This window comes from Caenorhabditis elegans, chromosome II (assembly GCF_000002985.6).
Source record: "Caenorhabditis elegans chromosome II".
Taxonomy (NCBI): Eukaryota; Metazoa; Nematoda; class Chromadorea; order Rhabditida; family Rhabditidae; genus Caenorhabditis; species Caenorhabditis elegans.
Genome location: NC_003280.10, coordinates 5,556,568 through 5,575,603, shown reverse-complemented (window position 1 = coordinate 5,575,603; position 19,036 = coordinate 5,556,568). Strand labels below are relative to the sequence as shown.

The following is a 19,036-nucleotide window of genomic DNA, read 5'->3' as shown; positions in this document are numbered from 1 at the left end:
TTCTCCCACGATCAAATCGTTTAGATTTCCGGATCAACTCAAGCTGTAATATTCCCAAACGTCTGCTGCAAAGGATCAAGAAACAAAAATTGGGTTCATTTCAGTAATAGGATACATTGAATAGTCCTGTTAAGTAAATATGGGGAAATTGTATTGTTTCTAGATTTACGGCGGCCTGCAGAGGACACAGTGGCCGGAGAATGACACTTTTTTGTATTAAAACAGAAACAAAACTGTGTTTCAAAATCAGGTTAACGATATATAGACACAAAAGTTCCTGCTAACAAGACAAGGCAGGCCCGCTAAAATACTTGAATTAAGCGATAGGCAGGCACGATCGCCTTCAGCTGTGCCTGTCTACAATGGCCCACAATAAACTTCTGATTTTTTGAGTTTTAATTGTGATTGATCAAACTCCATCCGGTTCTCTCCTCGATCCAATTAATCTAATATCAGTAAGCACCGACTCTTCACAGGTGTCAAGTTGCTCTTTTCTCCGTGAGCTTACCACCCGACCGTTTTTGACGTGTAACCGGACCGGAGTTGAAAGAGAATAGCAAAGACAGTGAGACAGAGAGAATAAAATGCACAGTAATATTGACACACAATTTATTGGAAGAAATTACCGAATGAATTGTAGATTGGGGGAAATTGTTCATATTTTGATTTTAGGCTATTTTCAATTTTTCTCGATTTTCTGTAGCTTCGATTTGCTGTACGTTTTGTATATTTTTGACTAGCGGTTCAAAAAAATGTTTAAAATGACTAAAAGTGTATTAAACAAAACAACGAAAGATACATTTCATTAATGCGTTTCAAAACTGTTTAGAAACATCAAAATCTAATGGGAATCTCTAATAAACCAGTGCTATACAATTTTTAATAAAATAAACCCGACACACAAAGGTTTAAAAAATAAAATAATTGATTGGATATTCACATAAGCATCGCCTTCTTCACAACTTTGACGGTTCATCAGATTTACTTCTAACAAGTGCTTCCTGCTGACAGCTTGCAATTAAAACACCATCTCTTCTCCAAATTCTTCCTTCAATTGTTGCTCGCGATCCAGATGCAATGCGTGATTTGCACTCAAACAGAAGCCATTCATCTGCTTTAACTTCTGATCTATGGAACCATACACAATGATCAAGCGAGAAGAGCATCGAAGAGCAGAAGCCAGTGGTATAATGTGGGCTCACAGCTGTTGAGACAAGAAGTGAATCACTGTTGTAAGCGATCAGCCATCTGAAATTCGCAAAATTAGAATAATTTATTATTGATAGAGTTTCATAGCTGATTTCAGATAATTTATTTCTCAAGTTAATATATTCTTGGGCAAATTGCCCTTTGTTCTCTGATAGTCTGCTCAACTCCGACAGCTCTTGATTTATTTTAGAAAATTCCAATAAACAAACTACAAAGTTGTAACCAGTAATTCCACAAAAAAGACAGTGGAAAATAACCTTTGTTTCTGTGAAAATACCGGAAAAATGCTCAAAAATCGACAAAAAAAATTGCCATCGAAAATTGTTGAGAAAGGTTCGACTTTTCCAGCAATTTTCAACTTTCAGACAAGCGTTTTCCAATTTTTTAAAACTAACATAAAATAGAAGATATTTTCGAAAAAGAATTCGGCCATGACACCCTGCATTACCTTATAGTACGAGTATATTAAGTGAGTATTTTAAAGTTTGTTATAACTTCAAAAATTGTCTATAAAAACTCTTTAATCAAGTATTTTCCAACTTCCTCATTCTTCAAATAAATTTTAATTCCTAACCTGTGGAATCGTTCATCATTGCTCAAATCGCCTCGTGCTCTCATCCAAAAATAAAGTTCCGGTTTCTTATCACTGGCAAATCCATAATAATTACCCAAATTCGTGCATCTCATTTCAAAAAGATCTTGATCATCAGAATAAACTTTTGAATCGTATGATTGAAGTCTCGCAAGCATTGCTGGTGGTGGAGTCACTTCTCCCTTTTCAACAAGTTCCTTCATGTATGGAACTGCGTCTCGCATGCTCATCAGAACTTCTGGCTCCGGTACTTTTGGCATTTCTGATTGATGGATGATTGAGCTCTTCTCTTCCACGTGAAATGAGCATTGAAGAACGAAACACACTTTATCCTTTTGAACAGCTTCAACAGTTCTAGTGATGAATGATCGACCATCCCGGATGCGGCGAACATTATAACTGATGGGCTCCTTTGTGTCGACTGAAATTATAATCTATTAGAAAACAAAAATACATGACTGAAAAGGAAAAAGTGTTTATCTCATTTATTATTCAAAAAGATTTCAAGAACTGAACTTTATAAGTTTACATGGAATTTGAAAATTAGAAGACTTTCAGGTACCTATTTAATCAACATACCTGCTCCATGCCTACGTGCTTACCCACCTAACATCCTGCTGTTCAAACAAAACGTTCGATTTGGTGTTAGCCAACAAATTTCATCTTTGAAAATCAAATTGAAAAATGAAAAAAAAATCTTCTCGCGTACTTTTGCAGTAGGTACGCGTGTAAGTAAAAGGCAGAAGTAGGCGCACTTGAAGGTAGGCAGGTAGTAATTTTTGCCTTAGAAAAATAACTAACCATTAAGAATAAAATACGAATGCATAGAATGTGGTTTGAATTGCTCATCTACAGTTTTCTCGGCTGCTGCCAGAGCTTGGGAGAATATAAGTCCACCGTATGCAGCTCCATGATGAGCTTGACGACCATTTGATAATGTTGATGGACTGAAATTTATAGATTGTATGAAGCGAATTAAGAAAGAAAAAATTACCTGAAGGAATCCTTTTTGAGCTCGGTGAAATCGAAAAATTTGTGAGCAATTTCTTGAAAATTGTTCACTTTCTTGAACTCTGATTTCAACGGCACTGTTGTCATTATTCTGGAAATTGATTTTGAAAACTACTTCAAAAAATCATTGGAAATTAATTGTGATGTCAATAATGAGGTGACCCGTTTCTTATCAAAAATGTAGCCATCTAGAGTCTTCCTTTCTGTCTAATCTCACACACAGTAAACTTGTAGTCTAACTTTTTCTGTGTCATGAAACTTGGGTTCCCACAAAGTAAGGAAACGGAAAAAAAACTAAAAGGTCGAGAGAAATACTCACCCTCTTCTTGATATAGTAGCAGTGACTACTGGAAGCAGCCTTCTGACAAATGACATTTTTGAGAATAAAATTTTTGAAATGAACAGAATTCCTTGACGTGATTAAGAAAAGTTCAAGTTTATACGTAGATAAGTTCAAAAAACACAAAATTTAGAGACTACAAGTGATGGAAGAGACGCAGGAAGAAAAACGGGAGGAAATGATGAGAAAACAAGGAAAAGAGTATCGAACACATGGGACGATGTAGGAAGTGTGGTCAGTGATCAATGGGTACACTGTAGACATAGATGTAGTTGTTATAAATTGGAAAATGGTAAAAATAAGAGGTGAAGATCTAGATGTGCAGTTTGACATAAGAGGAAATTTAGGTTTTGATTATCAAAAGTTTGGTATCAGATCAAAACTACTAAAAAAATTTAAATTCTTCAACCTGCTCAATCGAAAAAATTTCAGATTTTTCAACAGAAATAACTTTAGAAAAGCTTCAATCCACCAAACAATATGAACGACTATTCTTTATTGATAGCACCTCTTTTCATTCAAATGTTCAGTATAATATTATCCAGAGTTCGATTGGCAGCCGCCGACGCCAATATCCGAAGCCGGCACAGGTGGTTGCTTCTTCATAAACTTTTTTTGGTGGGCACCCTCCGACTTCAGAGTCGGCGAATCGTATTGTTCGATACGAGAAAACTCGTCCAATTTTACCATTGTGGCAATGCTCTTGAGCCTGAAATTATTTGTGCTTATTAACGCTTTCAGTGGAAAAAACGGCTAGATGTTCTCATTTAATCACTCACTTTTCCAAGAACATTCCATCTTTGAGTGGTGTACTTGTCACGAACAACATTTGCACTTTCTTCTCGTCATCGTAGTCAGAGTCTTTGAATGCTCCCATCAAGAATGGTTGGATGGATTTTCGAAGAGTGTCCGTATGCTTTTTGAATTTGATCTTGTTTTTAAACCCTTCATACAACTCTTTGGATGGGACAGGGGTGGTGGTGTCCTTGTATCGCTTAGCGACAAACGCGACAAATTGCTCGATATACGAGGCTTTTTTCGACTTCTTCACATTTTGGCCAGCAGCAATATCTTCATCCAATGGTTCCGTTGTCGAATTCGAAGAAGAGTTTTCAGGAGCACGTTGAAGGTCCATAGTTTCATCACCCATGGTGTTGTGGCGACAGAGAATACTAAGACTGGCTTATATTAAAACCGGAAAAGTGAGGAATAATCGAAACACAGGAAGAGTTCACTTTGAAACGTTGCTCACGTCGATAACCAGTAAAGGTTCACGTTCCTATCCAACACATAGCATCTACGTTTCTTTGAACTTTGCACGGTCTCCTAGGATCAAAAAAACGTGAAAACTTTTTAAAAGTCTCTGCGTCTCTTTTTTGCAACATTATCTCGTTTTCATTTGTGAATTAAATAAATTGATTGACAGAAGTAGAGAAACAATCTGAAAATGGGCAGTTTTCTGGAAAAGCAAAACATACACGGGATGATTACTTGGCACCTCCCATGAGTTTCCGAGAGGCTCCAAATGACGGATATCTGAATCCCAATTGACGTTTTTCACGAACATTTATGCTGAAAGTGTTTTCGATTTTAAACTGTATAACAATTTTATAGGTAAAAAGTATCTAGAGTCTCCATATATTCTGGAGAAGTATTCGGAGTGTTTTCCATACACAGTTCTAGGAACAAATTTGTTTATATTTTGAAAAAACTTACTTTGCATCAATTGGTTGCAAAAAAAAATAATACTGAACAGATTGAAAGGAATATCCAAAAGTTGGTTTGCGAATTCATTTTTGTAGACTACCAGCTGACAACAACGTTCTACATCTCTTCCTATTTATACTTTTCGAAACATAACGGATAGAATGTTTATCAACAGATATTGGAAAACCAAAGACTTTTTAAAATGCTGTAGACTACATATTGATGAACGAAAATCGGGAATGGTTTGATGACGAGTTCGCGTGATTCTATAGCGACTGCGAGTAATGTGTGTGTGTCTACAAACAATTTTTGGCACGACGTTTTGAGAACGAAACATGATCAAGATCTAGGCGCTTTCCAAAATTTCAAAGTTCCAATGCTAGAAATAGGTGGAAATCAATAAAAGTTTGGCAGTTTGACACTGGAAAAATCAGCACCATTTAGAAAATTCATTTTTGAACACAATATGATTTATGGTTTTATCAGCAAAAGCTCCAGAATGCAATATTTCTTTGAATTGGTTCTTACAAGATATCAATATTCGTATGAACCGTACGTAGCACTCCTTTCTATAAGAATCTCAAAAAAAATCAATTCGAGCAAAAGCTCAACATATTATCATTCAAAAATCCTTGAAACGATTTTTTTAATATAAGAAAAAACAAGCGAGATAAGAGGTATAATTTGAATCAGATTGTGATGAATATTTTAATGAATTTTATTATATTAGGTTGGTCGAAAAGTCTTTGCAAAATTTGTACTTTTCTTCATTTCTCAGCGTTAATTCATTTTTTTCTGATTATGTTTTTTTATTTGCATAGTACGTAAAGTGCATGTTTAATATATTTAAAAAGAACTTTTGGGTGCTGTTCAAAATGACCGGGAATTTGCTCGCCGAACGTCACGCCCTCCGAGGGGTTTTTCTGTACGAGTTCCCCCAAAGCTGCAATTGCAACGAAGCTCGTCGTAACATGTGTGCAGTGTTAGGCAAGAACTCTGTCACCTACAATACCATGAAGTTTTGGTTCGAAAAGTTCACGAAAAAGAACTACGATCTCGATGATAAACCAAGATAAGATCGCTCTCGTTTGAATATCGACGAGGATATTTCGAGAGCCCTGGAAGATGATTTAAGAGCAACGTCACGCGAACTTTCTGCGACTCTCAAGCATCCCCAAAGAATCATCATCAACCATCTCCAAAAAACCGGAAAGATAGAAAAGTTCGGTCAACTCGTTCCTCACAAATTGTCCGATTCTCAGAAAAATTGCTTTGTGACCCCTCTCTTTCGCTGCTCACTAGGAAACGAACAACGGACTGGGTTAAGGATATCATTACCGGAAATGATAAATGGGTATTGTATGTTAGCCATACCAGGAAAAAAGAGTGGGTCCCGGTCGAGGAAACCGCGACACCTGACCTCAAATGAGAACTTCACGGAAAAAAGTGCTTCTCTCAATTGGGCGGGACAGTAAGGGTGTCATTTCCAGAGAGCTTCTTCCAGACTTTACTACAATCAACGCTGGCCTATACTGCATTTAATCGGAAAAGGTGGTCCATGCTCATCGATTACATCGCCCTAGAGGATCAAAGTTGTTGCTGCTCCATGACAACGCAAGACCGCATACAACTTTTAAGACCCGCCAGAAGCTCCAGACAGTCGGAATCCGAATTTTGTCTTACTCATCGTATTCGCCGGGCTTGGCTCCTACTGACTACCATCTGTTCCGCTCACTCCAGAATCACCTTGCCGGGCAGAAGTTTCATGATCGAAAGGTCGTCGAAACGGGGTTGGACGACTTCTTTGCCTCCTAATCGCAGGAGTTCTAGGCGGAGGGTACTGTTCAACTTCCGTTGTGTTGGCAAGAAATCATAGGCATTAATGGTAAATATATTACCCATTGAATCTTGTTCGCTTTGAAAAAATACTATTTCCAAAAAAAAATCAAAATTTTGCAAAGACTTTTCGACCAACCTAATACATCTCTACAATTCGTTTTCCTTTTCATATCTCTTTTTCTCAACAATTTTTTCTCGTATAACATCAGTATCGTTTCAGTTCTAACAATCAAGATGAGCTCAATTACACCAGATGAAACAGTAGTTGGACAGGATGATAATGAACGGAATGATGCTATACGGCCAATCAACGATTATGGCTCATTGGAGATTGAGGTAGAGTTTAAGAAAACTAAATTACAAATGTTATAGCCACGGTCTCTCTCACCTTTATCTATTTCAATTCTTTTGAGACAGCCTATCACATTATTTGATTTAAGAGACCGTTATTCTATATTATTTTTTAGAATCTATTCAATGATCCCCCTGCATGTTGGTTGCCATGCATCATGCAGCTTCTCTTCAGAATACCTCAACTGGAATTAGTCATGCTGTATTTCACTTCAATGGAGTTTTTGGATATTACTCTCCAATTCAACAAGGAGAATCTTATGCATATAGAACTTCTGTTCATCATCTGTGGTACATTCCGGGAAATGAGAGATTCAACGACTAGATCAATTAACATCAGTTCTCTGTTAAAAGTGAGCAATTGTTTTTTCTACTACAAAAATTGAGTGTCTGTGGTTTTTTAATAATTAAACTATATTTACAGGTTCTGGAGAAGCTATCTCCCTATCAGATCCGCGGGAACCAGCATGATATTTGTGAAATGATGTCAAATATAGCACAGTGGTTGAAAATAGCCATAGAAGCTTCAATGGCATACCAGATGAACCATGTGAACAATCGCTGTGAAGATGAGAATCGTCAAGTTGAGAATCGTGAAGTTGAGAAGTTTAGAGAGTTGTATCTCGATCAAATGGAGATATTCAATCGTATTTTCACATCCTTGAGCTACAATGATTCATTAGGCCTAACAGTCGATGCTCAAGTTGGAAACTTCCGTGACTCAGTGGAACGCTTTTTTGTGAATGCGAATCGGATTCAGTGGATGTAGTGTTCGTACAACTCGTTAGAGCGATGGAGACTATAAATGGTAGTTTTCATTAAATAATAAAATACGCACTAAAAGGCAGGGCTGAAAATGTACTATTTCTGTAACTACGTGAAACTTCTTGTACCTACTGGAATATTGTTGGTAAATTCTAAAAGAGCATAAAATTTACTACAAAGTTTCTGAAAGACATTTCAAAAAAAGTTACTTTGAAGAGATTTATGAAATTTTAAAGTTTGGAAAATTCATCTATTTTTGCCTATAAATGGTAGTTTTCATAAAATAATAAAATACGCACTAAAAGGCAGGGCTGAAAATGTACTATTTCTGTAACTACGTGAAACTTCTTGTACCTACTGGAATATTGTTGGTAAATTCTAAAAGAGCATAAAATTTACTACAAAGTTTCTGAAAGACATTTCAAAAAAAGTTACTTTGAAGAGATTTATGAAATTTCAAAGTTTGGAAAATTCATCTATTTTTGCCTATAAATGGTAGTTTTCATAAAATAATAAAATACGCACTAAAAGGCAGGGCTGGAAATGTACTATTTCTGTAACTACGTGAAACTTCTTGTACCTACTGGAATATTGTTGGTAAATTCTAAAAGAGCTTAACTCCGTAACTTTAACTCGTAACTTTGAAAATTCAAAAATCTCTTGAAAGTAATTTTTTTTGAAATGTCTTTCAGAAACTTTGTAGTAAATTTTAAGCTCTTTTAGAATTTACCAACAATATTCCAGTAGGTACAAGAAGCTTCACGTAGTTACAGAAATAGTACCTTTTCAGCCCTGCCTTTTAGTGCGTATTTTATTATTTAATGAAAACTACCATTTATAGGCAAAAATAGATGAATTTTCCAAACTTTAAAATTTCATAAATCTCTTCAAAGTAACTTTTTTTGAAATGTCTTTCAGAAACTTTGTAGTAAATTTTATGCTCTTTTAGAATTTACCAACAATATTCCAGTAGGTACAAGAAGTTTCACGTAGTTACAGAAATAGTACATTTTCAGCCCTGCCTTTTAGTGCGTATTTTATTATTTAATGAAAACTACCATTTATAGTCTCCATCGCTCTAACGAGTTGTACGAACACTACATCCACTGAATCCGATTCGCATTCACAAAAAAGCGTTCCACTGAGTCACGGAAGTTTCCAACTTGAGCATCGACTGTTAGGCCTAATGAATCATTGTAGCTCAAGGATGTGAAAATACGATTGAATATCTCCATTTGATCGAGATACAACTCTCTAAACTTCTCAACTTCACGATTCTCAACTTGACGATTCTCATCTTCACAGCGATTGTTCACATGGTTCATCTGGTATGCCATTGAAGCTTCTATGGCTATTTTCAACCACTGTGCTATATTTGACATCATTTCACAAATATCATGCTGGTTCCCGCGGATCTGATAGGGAGATAGCTTCTCCAGAACCTGTAAATATAGTTTAATTATTAAAAAACCACAGACACTCAATTTTTGTAGTAGAAAAAACAATTGCTCACTTTTAACAGAGAACTGATGTTAATTGATCTAGTCGTTGAATCTCTCATTTCCCGGAATGTACCACAGATGATGAACAGAAGTTCTATATGCATAAGATTCTCCTTGTTGAATTGGAGAGTAATATCCAAAAACTCCATTGAAGTGAAATACAGCATGACTAATTCCAGTTGAGGTATTCTGAAGAGAAGCTGCATGATGCATGGCAACCAACATGCAGGGGGATCATTGAATAGATTCTAAAAAATAATATAGAATAACGGTCTCTTAAATCAAATAATGTGATAGGCTGTCTCAAAAGAATTGAAATAGATAAAGGTGAGAGAGACCGTGGCTATAACATTTGTAATTTAGTTTTCTTAAACTCTACCTCAATCTCCAATGAGCCATAATCGTTGATTGGCCGTATAGCATCATTCCGTTCATTATCATCCTGTCCAACTACTGTTTCATCTGGTGTAATTGAGCTCATCTTGATTGTTAGAACTGAAACGATACTGATGTTATACGAGAAAAATTCGTTGAGAAAAAGAGGTATGAAAAGGAAAACGAATTGTAGAGATGTATAATAAAATTCATTAAAATATTGTGAGATCTTCTGACATTACAAGAAAGACGAATAAGAGGTGACGGTAATAATAACAAGAATTCATAATATTTTTCCATAGAATGAATTTATATTTCCATATATAAATTCCGTGACTATCTCAGAATCTGGAGAGACTGTGGAAATTGCCAAAGTTTTGATATTTTGTCAATCCCGACTGTTTTGAGAAAAGACTTAAGATATGCGGTGTCCATCGCGGACCTCGATCGATGTCGGCTGCGAACTGAGCATAAGATTTCCCAAAATTTCGTTGCAAAGATCAAACTACATGTGATGAAACGACACGCGCTTTTCACTCAAAATAATAAAACTGCGTTGCGCGTACGCCAAAATAGGCCCCGCCTTTTGATCGTCCACTCACGGGGAAAATAGGGGGGGGGACAGCTCGCCACACCAACAGTGAGAAAAATAGTGTGGTGCGCGGACCTCGAACGATGTCGGCGGCTGATATTGCCTGGGGTACCGCTTTTTGCGTTTTCCCCGTGAGTGGACGAGAAAAAGGCGGGGCCTATTTTGGCGTACACGCAACGCAGTTTTATTATTTTGAGTGTATATATAGTAAACCAGCTGTGGACCGCACCTCCGGCGCGGTCCCCGACTTCAGGGTCTAAAACTAATTTTTTCTGAAACTACCGTAACCCTACAGTGTTCCTACCGTACCACTATTGTACCACTACAGTACCCCGACTATATCCCTACACTAACCTCAACTAACTATCCCTCCAGAAGCCAGAACTTCTGAGACTACAAAGACTACATAGACTACAAACTATGGACACACAGAATAAGCGCTTTATATATAGTAAATGATAAATGATGATAGCCAAATTATCCAAAATGCGTACTTTTAAAGTGATTTCGAACAGCTCTACTCTATGTAACATGTTCAATTTACAGAAAATATCTCCTCCTAATCGTATGAAAATCCTATGATATTTCTTGTCTATAATAATTTTCTCAATGTCGAATAAATCAAAACATATGTCTAGGCTCCGTGAGAAACTTTACATTTTGCCGAAAATCGCAATTACTTTTTTGAAGGCTTTCTTCTTTTTAATCGAGTAGATAGTGTTGAAAAAGAAACGCAGAGAAGTTAAACATTTTTGTTTTAAAGGTGGTGTAGTCGAATTTGAGACTGTGTTTTAAAACATTGTCTATACTCTGACAAGTCGATGTTTTAGCTGATTTTTAGTACTTTAATGAGACTATTTGCGTTTTTTATTGATAATTAATTATTGTTTAAAGAGACAATAAATCATATTTTGTCAAATAGTTAACGTAAAACAAAACGAAAAATGTAGCAACAACTGGATAATTCCATAAAATGTGAGTTTTTGTCTTTTTTGTGTAATTAGGCAGTCAATCGGTTCAGATTGTATTTCAAGACTAACACTCGTCTTTAATACAATCAAAACACAAAAAAAAAACATGAAAAAGCACTTAAAAATACGAAAAATAGGCTAAAATTGCCGAAAAGCAAGAAATAATTATTTGATTGTCCGAGGAGTACACACGAGGGGCGCTCATTTGCGCGCGAAATTCAAATTAGATGGATGAGGAGATTTTTTTCGGTAATTTGAAGGCTTATAACTTCCGTTAGGGGCATGTTTGTGATGGTTCACTTTTACATATCGACTTGTCAGAGTACAGAGAATGTTTTTTTTATTTCGCGCGCAAATGAGCGCCCCTCGTGTGTACTCCTCTCGGACAATCAAATAATTAATTTCTTGCTTTTCGGCAATTTTAGCCTATTTTTCGTATTTTTAAAAGTGGAGTAGCGCCAGTGGGGATTTTGTCTAAATGCACTTATAATGATCCGAAACAACCGAATATCATAATAAAACACTTCAAAAAAATATAGATTTTCATAATTTCCGGTCAAAGTTTTGGCATATTGCAAAATTTTGAAAAAATACGAGCTTTTGAGAAAATTTAAAGGAATGTCGCATGTTTCGACCCCTACAATGTTTTAATACAAATAATTCAAACAAAATTAATACATAAAAATATCGAAAAAATTTTTTTTTTGTCGACTACCAAAATTATGAGTGGCAAAAACTGAGTAATTGCCACTTTTTGCCTGTAAACTGTCAGATGTGCTAATGTTTGTTGGCTTAAAAATGGAAACATTTATAGATGTTTATGATGACAATTATACAATAATTATACAGTCGTAATAGGAGAACACTCTCCTTCTCCGTATTCGCGACAGTAACGGTTGCTCTGAAAATTGGTAATTTTGAAATTGGTAATCAACAGAAATAATTAAAAAAAAAGCTTCCATTGAGCAAACATCAACAGTTTTTCATTCGAAACTTCCAAACGTCCAAAATAAGAATATGGATAATTTCAAACAGTTTCATAGTTTCGAAGTTTGTCCATTTTTCCCTCGGACAATTGCCTCTTGATGACAACTTGCAATCAAAACTCCATCTCTTCTCCATATTTTTCCTTGAATAAAACATATTCCTTCTGCGGATACTGATGATTTGCAATCGAGTAAAAACCAATCATCAACTCGAAAATCGTGATTATGAAAATATAGACAGTGATCTAATGAAGCATGAACACTGTCTTCGAATCCTTGTCTGCAAAAATGCGTGTTTTTGTTATAAACTTTTAAATGACAAACGGCCGAGCTCGGTAAATTCCGAGATCTGCTTAACACCCCTGGTCTGTAGCCTATTCTAAAAAAACAATGTAAAAAACTCACGAAAAATGCGCTGACATGCCTGCAGGAAGGAGAATAGCGTCACTCATGCAAGCGAGGAGCCACCTATAAGTTTGAAGTTTGAGAATAGCGTCACCTATAAGTTTGATTTTTTTAAATTTTGTCAATATCTTTAAGGAACTTCAGAACCTTCCAGGCTTTCCCTGAAGGTTTAAGAAAATCAGTCTAACTATGTTCAGGCGGCATACGCCTGCGTTTGCACGCTGCTCAAACTTCGACAAAAGAAACTAGGCGGTAAAAATGACGAGGAAGGCATGTTCGACCGAAAACCTTTTAAAATTCATATCCGACCAATCAAAATGTACCTGTGAAGCCTTTTATCGCCAGTATTCAACCGCTCTCTCGTTCTCATCCAAACTCTTGCCTGATGCTTCAAATCACTGCAATATCCATACCAATTTCCGAGATTTGTACATCTTGCCTGAATGTTTACTTTCAAATAATAGCTTTCAATTTTCTTAAACTAACTTCAAACATATCATTATTAATAACAAATGCTTTGTTATCCAATACCATAAGCCTATGCAACATTGCTGGTTTCAGAACAAGTCCACCATCGTTCACAAGCTTCTTTGTTGAAATTACAGCATCTTTCATACTCATCAAGCTTTCGGGATTTGGAACTTTAGGCATTATATCCTGATGTATCATCCCACTTTTTTCTGACTATAATCAAAAAGTACTTGTTTTAATTTGCAAAAGAGCTTACAATATGAAATGAAACTTGAAGTACAAAACAAATTCGATCATTTTGAACAGCTTCAACCGTTCGTATGATAAATGTTTTTCCGTCTTTTATTCTTTTCACTTTGTATATTGCAGGCGTTGAGTAGATCACTAAAAATCAATCAAAATACAATACAAACTATCCCGAACCCGGACGTTATGAGATTGAAACACGGAAAAATGACTCACCCGCGGATACAAAATATGCATGAATTGAATTTGGTTTGAACTCATCTGAAACTGTGTTTTCTGCTGCCGCCAAAGCCTGAGAAAACAATAATCCTCCATAGGCTGAACCATTTGGATTTTGACGAGCGTGAAACAAATAGTCAGCTCTGAAATTTTACATTTAAAAATATTCATTAAAAATCATCGCCAAACCTGAAGTTATTCTCATCGATTTTTTCAAAGGTATACATTTTGCGACCTTGTTCCTCAACGGATAGAGCCATTTTGATATATTGAACTGCTAAAAACTGTTTTTATAAATATAAATTATTTACAAAAAAGTTAAAAGAATAGAAAAATAAAGGAAAACATTTTGTTCCTGGTACTAATATCCATAAAACTATTTGTCTGATGATGGGAAGTGTCTAGTGATAAGAGGAGAGACAACGATCACAATCTAGGCAATTTTTGGTTGAGAGTGTTTTGATGATAAGGACAATATGTTTGTTGTATGTACTAAAACAATATGGTAGAAAATATGTTAAAATTGTGATAGTTAATGCGAAAATATGCGAAGACGAAGTTTTTACGCGTGTTTTTTAGTCAGGAATTTGTAAACTTTACCAAATAAATTTTCTGAAAACATTGTCAACAAGCTAAAATTAAATATATTGTTCCAAATGTGCTTGGTTACTGGAAAAGCTGAAATTTTGTCCATTCCACTGGGCATAACACAGGGACTTCTCAACCAACTTTAGCAGCTTTAGTCAAACCTACCAAAATATCTTGGGCAAAACCAACTGTTGTGTTAATACTTTTTCATCTGTAAATGAACATCCACATATGCAATCTTATGATAATGTTGTACGCGATCGTACTCTTTGCCCCGTGACTCACTCGCAATCCTCACATTATTAATGTTGTTTTGTTATCTTTTGCACCATTCAATTATGATTGCATTCCTATCCCCCGTCATTTTTACTTATCTTATTGATTCTCCGCCTACTTCATATTGTATATAAGCCATCACCTATCTGATGGCTCTATCCTTTTCATTTAATATCAATAAATGATACAAACCCCAGCCAGCTCTGAACTCGATTAAATGTTGTGGTAAAAAATTTTAAATTAAAAAAATTTAAATTCAGTTTTTCCAAGCGGCTTTCAAATATTGTCTAGATCAAGCTCCATTTAAAATGTTCATTCCTATTCACAGTCCCTTTCATTACAAAATTTTGCAGACCATCCCTTTCTTTCTTTCCAAAAACTTATTTCCGTTACTTCCTTTTTAACTATTATCGAATAGTTGAACAAAAGTTCGCCATTCTTCAAAATATGACCGTGAATTATTTTCAAGAGTCTCAAGGTTTTCTAATTTTCCATGCTTCACGAATTTTCATTGTCTTCAATTTCGTCTAATTAGTTGTGTTATTTTTTCCAGTTTTCTTTCCGTATTGACCTCGGAATCTTCGACAGACAAAATATGTAAGGAAATGCTTGTATATTGAAAAAATTAAGAGGATCAAAACAGGTGAAGTTAAGGTTTTAGTTGTCATTTTGATTTGGATGTTTAGTTCTGATAAAGAAGTAACGATGAAAAAATGAGTACAGAATTTTTGGGAAAAGGAAAAATAGGAAACCGAAGAGAAAAGAGATATGTATATGTTTTATGTGAATGTTCAAATATAATTAAATTGTACGAAAAAAAATACAAAATGCAAAAACCAATTTTACATGCAGATGATTAATAACACATTCAAGGGCATGAAATCTTGTACGATTTCCTAGGTAGGCAGTCATGCTCACTGCTCATTACAATTCATATAATATGATGATCGCCTTCGCACAGTTGAGACTTACGATACAAGAAAGTAAGGTATCACAGCTCCCAGAATATTATTTTCTTGTGTATCATTCGTTTCTAAAAATATGAATTCATTTTTACCTCCGACTAGAGCGTTTTTTTGTAAGTAATCCCTCTAGTTTTTCTTTGTAAAAACTTTCCACAAAATTTCAGCACAAACAATTCTTAGCTGCAATCTTTTCCTTGAAACTATTTTCTACGTAATTAATATTTCCAGCCACCAAACATCGTATTCTGATTCTGATTCTACAAATATGTTTACACATACTATTTTTCAAATGCAAATGTCATGTGCTCAACTACTAAGTGCACAGACTTTACTTTGTTGACATGTTATACCACATCCAAAGGAAGTATTCAGTTTATGGAACACAGTCTGAGGAAATGATGAGTATTGACTTCTGAGATATACAATTTTTCTGTGGTACTAGGCATCATAGAACACGAAATGATACCTCCTTCCACGCCCTGATCTTTAAAAATCATCATCCCTTTTTCATATATTTGCAAAGAACAAAATCCAAAAAAGTTCAATTGTCCTAGGTAACCGCCCGTGGCTTGCGCCATCTTCTAATCTCAGATATTTTGAATGTAAACAAGTCAAGAAAGACAGGCACCGACGAGTACCGATTAGGACACACATAGTTCACTTTTTTGGGAGGACATGGAATTGGAACGCAGTTAAGGGAAAAGGGCGATAATGATAGAGTGTTAAATCCGTGGAGACGTCGATTGGCGCAAAGCCAACCTGAAGTTTCCAGTTCTTATGTTGTTTATTTGTTATTTTTTACAATTGGACTTTGTGTGCAGCAGGAACTTGTTCTTAGTAGACCACTAGGTTATCAGAGTGTTTTGGAAATGGACTAATTCGGTCAGGCGGCTTGTTTCATTTCATATAGACTGGATATCGACGTAATTTGTTTGTCATTTGATCAAAACATGGATTCACATTCTTGATCAGGAAACCTGACATTTGCATATGTTCTCTGGTTATAGAAACTGGATTTCAGTGAACCGATCAACAGTTTAACACATGTGTGTATTTTTTAATGTTTATTCTCATCCCTGCTCAGTTATCAAGTTTTTTTCGCACAGCACACTACCTGAGAATTAGTGATAACTCTTAAACAAAAAGTAACTGTTTTCTGACGATTTATTATTTTCAAAATTTAAATTATTGCCGAACTTTTTCGAGTATGGCAAATTACAAAAAATATACGTCTGTAACATTTGCCTGCTTAGTTTTGTATTCAAACACTGTAAAGATTCAAGATATTTCTACAAGTATATCAAAATGACCAAATTTTTCAAAAACATTACCCAAGTTTTTTTGTTCCAACTCTTGCCAATATCTCAACCAGGTTTAAAACAACACGAGAAAAGTTAAAGTTGAAGACTGGCAAAACTTAGATAGGCTAAAATTGTGCCAAGTTTTTTGACAATAAGTTGCTCGAATGATTCGAATTTTTCAAAAGAGAGTTTCAAGTTTATTTTGCTTAAAATATATTTTCAAAAATGTTCATATGTTTGTTATCTATTATGCAAAACGTAAGTAAAATTTAGTAATCTTTTGTTATCAGTACCTAAAAGTACTACTTTAATGTTTACGATCTGCAACATGTTTACCTGAATTTGAAGAATTTGAAGTTTTGTAAATTTTCCAAAAGGCGTAATAACATGATAATATCAAGCTAATTCTGTGATTTGAACAGCTCACAAAAGCTGTTGCCCTAAAAAGTTGTATATATTACATTTGCATGACAGAAGACCTGCCGAAATCAGGAGATGAAAAACAGTGGAGCCGGGAGACTGGGAGCTTCCGAAACTGAGATCTCACTTTAGTATTTACGCGTCTCCAGTGTTATTCATCTCCCGATTTATAACTGGTAGGTCATTCTTCAAAATCACGTATTGCAAAACTAAATTAACCAGAAAAATTGTTTATGGGACGTAGAACATACTTTTGGCATTTTGCACATTTTTTCACCTGGAATTATTGTTTTAAAGTCCATAGTTTGATTGTTGTTGCGGAAGTGAAGTTGCCTGAATTAGTCACAGAGAAAATATTTGAGAGCTTATATCATACTTGATCTTACGGAAAAAATCATACGTTGTTAGAAAGAGTTGCATAGAAATTACTCGGAATTCGGTGGGAACTTTACACCAAATTTTGGAAACTTTCTGTCGGAAACTTTACAACTTCTCCAAGTTGCCGAGCTGCTCCCTATTTCCAATTTGAAGAAGTAAATTAAAGAGCTTCATAACAATAATTGTTTATTTTGCTGAAGGAGTTCTTCTGATTTGAAACTTAAACTCTTAAATTATGTCAAAACAATATTCGATGTTTGCACCATGCAAACATTTGAAATCTGACAATAAAATCTAAAGAAAATCCCGAAGATTTTGATTTCAAACTTTAGAGAGTTTCCGGAAATCTAGGTCAAATTTTTAATACGATTTTCTTCCACGCGCCTCTTATTTTAAAAAGCACACAAATATTCAGAAGAAGTTTTATAACGCGACAGAAAAGTTCACAGAATATTACCAGCAGGGCGCATGGAGAGCCAATATTGAGGCGGGGAAGAGACGCAAAAGTATTAAAATTTTAACTAGAAAGCGAGATTAGTCTGATCCATATAGTTTCCAGTCAGATTTCCATTTAAAATCTTTCAGCTAAAACATTATATTTACATAAATTATTTACCCAATCCCTTTCGTAATTTTCCGTTTATGATGCAGTTTGTTTCTGAAAGATAAAAACTATCCGACGTATCAATACACAACTCATGGAGTATGAAACTGCCTTGAGGTCACGTGCATCTTTAACACATGACGCCTAGGAACCTGAACCTCTTATCACCTAAAAGACAACCCACGCGTTAACTGTTTCAGCATGTTTTTTTTGTCTTAAAATTCTTCATGACGTCAATCAGTGTCCGGGGCTTTTCCTCTACCATTCCAAACGACATTTCAATGTTTTGTTTGGTTGGTAGAAATTATTTTCAAAGATATATTCAATTGTTTATATTTTACAGTCATTATGTACAGAATATTATATTAACAAGAAATGAGATCATATTATATTACACGAACTTTAAATGTCCCGAGTTGACTCTTCTGAGCTGGTGAGGGTGCAGCTCGCTAACATTTCTGTTAGCGAGCAGCTCTCCCGACAGCAGTCGGATGCTGTTCTCCTCAGAACATCTGGAAAGATTGAAAATTAAGAAATTAAAAACCTTCTTTAAAATATAATTACCTGCATCACCTTCATGATTACACATAACGTTTAGCGCCTTGAAAATCTTTAGGACGCATGCAGTGTGCCGTTTGTCATGGTGAGGCGCTCCTTGACCCTCATTGACGAAGAGAATAATTACAATAAGAATAATAAGAATGAACAATGTTTGACGGTAACTAGACATATTTAACGATTCCTACACAAACTGATATAAGCATGATTCTTTTCAAGCAACATTTTATATTACAAGATGTTAAGCGAATCAGGGCGGAGTTTCCTGGTTGTTGCAGGTGAATACGCAAAGAAAGGACTGGGCGGAGTCATGGAAGAACAAAACTACAAACTGTGAGAGGTGGTTGTTGCAAGTTCAGTTGCAA

At 35.4% G+C, this 19,036-nt stretch overlaps 6 protein-coding genes, 1 non-coding gene and 1 pseudogene across 12 annotated transcripts; 3 read left to right on the top strand and 5 right to left on the bottom strand.

Annotated features, from left to right (window-relative positions):
- Positions 1-597: 597 nt before the first annotated feature.
- Positions 598-5,032, bottom strand: C17C3.1 (Acyl-coenzyme A thioesterase 8; the record flags this gene model as incomplete). Of its 5 annotated transcripts, none has more annotated exons than NM_062674.7 (5): positions 598-1,248; positions 1,784-2,222; positions 2,603-2,748; positions 2,796-2,903; positions 4,631-4,719. In NM_062674.7, 5 exons carry the CDS (start codon positions 4,717-4,719, stop codon positions 957-959), a joined length of 1,074 nt encoding a protein of 357 aa, NP_495075.1. The 5 variants fall into 5 exon arrangements, with proteins under 5 accessions (NP_495075.1, NP_495079.1, NP_001040743.1 ...); NM_062678.5 differs by lacking the exon at positions 4,631-4,719 and adding an exon at positions 3,132-3,371 and having other exon boundaries at positions 721-1,248; NM_001047278.5 differs by lacking the exon at positions 4,631-4,719 and having other exon boundaries at positions 760-1,248; positions 2,796-2,899.
- Positions 3,635-4,952, bottom strand: C17C3.15 (SPK domain-containing protein). The gene is made up of 3 exons (NM_001393075.2): positions 4,869-4,952; positions 3,932-4,724; positions 3,635-3,861 (listed from the first exon to the last, which is right to left on the bottom strand). The coding sequence occupies exons 2-3, from the start codon at positions 4,300-4,302 to the stop codon at positions 3,690-3,692; spliced, it is 543 nt and encodes a 180-aa protein (NP_001379684.1). The 5' UTR covers positions 4,303-4,724; positions 4,869-4,952; the 3' UTR covers positions 3,635-3,689.
- A 702-nt stretch (positions 5,033-5,734) lies between the features above and the next one.
- Positions 5,735-5,935, top strand: C17C3.14 (annotated as a pseudogene). Its single transcript has one exon. A coding segment is annotated over exon 1 (201 nt).
- A 1,272-nt stretch (positions 5,936-7,207) lies between these two features.
- Positions 7,208-7,818, top strand: C17C3.13 (NR LBD domain-containing protein; the record flags this gene model as incomplete). Its single annotated transcript, NM_062673.1, has 2 exons — positions 7,208-7,402; positions 7,474-7,818. The coding sequence occupies 2 exons, from the start codon at positions 7,208-7,210 to the stop codon at positions 7,816-7,818; spliced, it is 540 nt and encodes a 179-aa protein (NP_495074.1).
- A 1,093-nt stretch (positions 7,819-8,911) lies between these two features.
- On the bottom strand, positions 8,912-9,522 carry C17C3.2 (NR LBD domain-containing protein; the record flags this gene model as incomplete). The annotated part of the gene is made up of 2 exons (NM_062672.3): positions 8,912-9,256; positions 9,328-9,522. The coding sequence occupies 2 exons, from the start codon at positions 9,520-9,522 to the stop codon at positions 8,912-8,914; spliced, it is 540 nt and encodes a 179-aa protein (NP_495073.1).
- Positions 9,523-12,080: 2,558 nt separating this feature from the next.
- Positions 12,081-13,867, bottom strand: C17C3.3 (Acyl-coenzyme A thioesterase 8). Its single transcript, NM_062671.4, has 7 exons — positions 13,771-13,867; positions 13,579-13,724; positions 13,373-13,500; positions 13,132-13,329; positions 12,969-13,084; positions 12,646-12,708; positions 12,081-12,520 (listed from the first exon to the last, which is right to left on the bottom strand). The coding sequence occupies exons 1-7, from the start codon at positions 13,839-13,841 to the stop codon at positions 12,292-12,294; spliced, it is 951 nt and encodes a 316-aa protein (NP_495072.2). The 5' UTR covers positions 13,842-13,867; the 3' UTR covers positions 12,081-12,291.
- A 2,124-nt stretch (positions 13,868-15,991) lies between these two features.
- C17C3.21 lies at positions 15,992-16,077 on the top strand. Its single transcript, NR_051080.1, has one exon. It is a non-coding gene; the product is annotated as an Unclassified non-coding RNA C17C3.21 (non-coding RNA).
- A 2,353-nt stretch (positions 16,078-18,430) lies between these two features.
- On the bottom strand, positions 18,431-18,873 carry ins-11 (B-chain-like peptide). The gene is made up of 2 exons (NM_062670.3): positions 18,678-18,873; positions 18,431-18,625 (listed from the first exon to the last, which is right to left on the bottom strand). Exons 1-2 carry the CDS (start codon positions 18,841-18,843, stop codon positions 18,516-18,518), a joined length of 276 nt encoding a protein of 91 aa, NP_495071.1. The 5' UTR covers positions 18,844-18,873; the 3' UTR covers positions 18,431-18,515.
- Positions 18,874-19,036: the final 163 nt, after the last annotated feature.

What these genes read in the sequence shown, in the direction of transcription:
- C17C3.15 (NM_001393075.2), bottom strand. Translation starts at nt 4,302, where the DNA reads ATGGGTGATGAAACTATGGACCTTCAACGTGCTCCTGAAAACTCTTCT. An exon ending in GATGGAATGTTCTTGGAAAA is followed by an intron (nt 3,862 to 3,931) that starts GTGAGTGATTAA and finishes AAATAATTTCAG; the next exon opens with GCTCAAGAGCATTGCCACAA.
- C17C3.3 (NM_062671.4), bottom strand. Translation starts at nt 13,841, where the DNA reads ATGGCTCTATCCGTTGAGGAACAAGGTCGCAAAATGTATACCTTTGAA. An exon ending in TTCAAGTTTCATTTCATATT is followed by an intron (nt 13,330 to 13,372) that starts GTAAGCTCTTTT and finishes TTTTGATTATAG; the next exon opens with TCAGAAAAAAGTGGGATGAT. An exon ending in GGCATGTCAGCGCATTTTTC is followed by an intron (nt 12,521 to 12,645) that starts GTGAGTTTTTTA and finishes GCATTTTTGCAG; the next exon opens with ACAAGGATTCGAAGACAGTG.
- ins-11 (NM_062670.3), bottom strand. Translation starts at nt 18,843, where the DNA reads ATGTCTAGTTACCGTCAAACATTGTTCATTCTTATTATTCTTATTGTA. An exon ending in TAATCATGAAGGTGATGCAG is followed by an intron (nt 18,626 to 18,677) that starts GTAATTATATTT and finishes CAATCTTTCCAG; the next exon opens with ATGTTCTGAGGAGAACAGCA.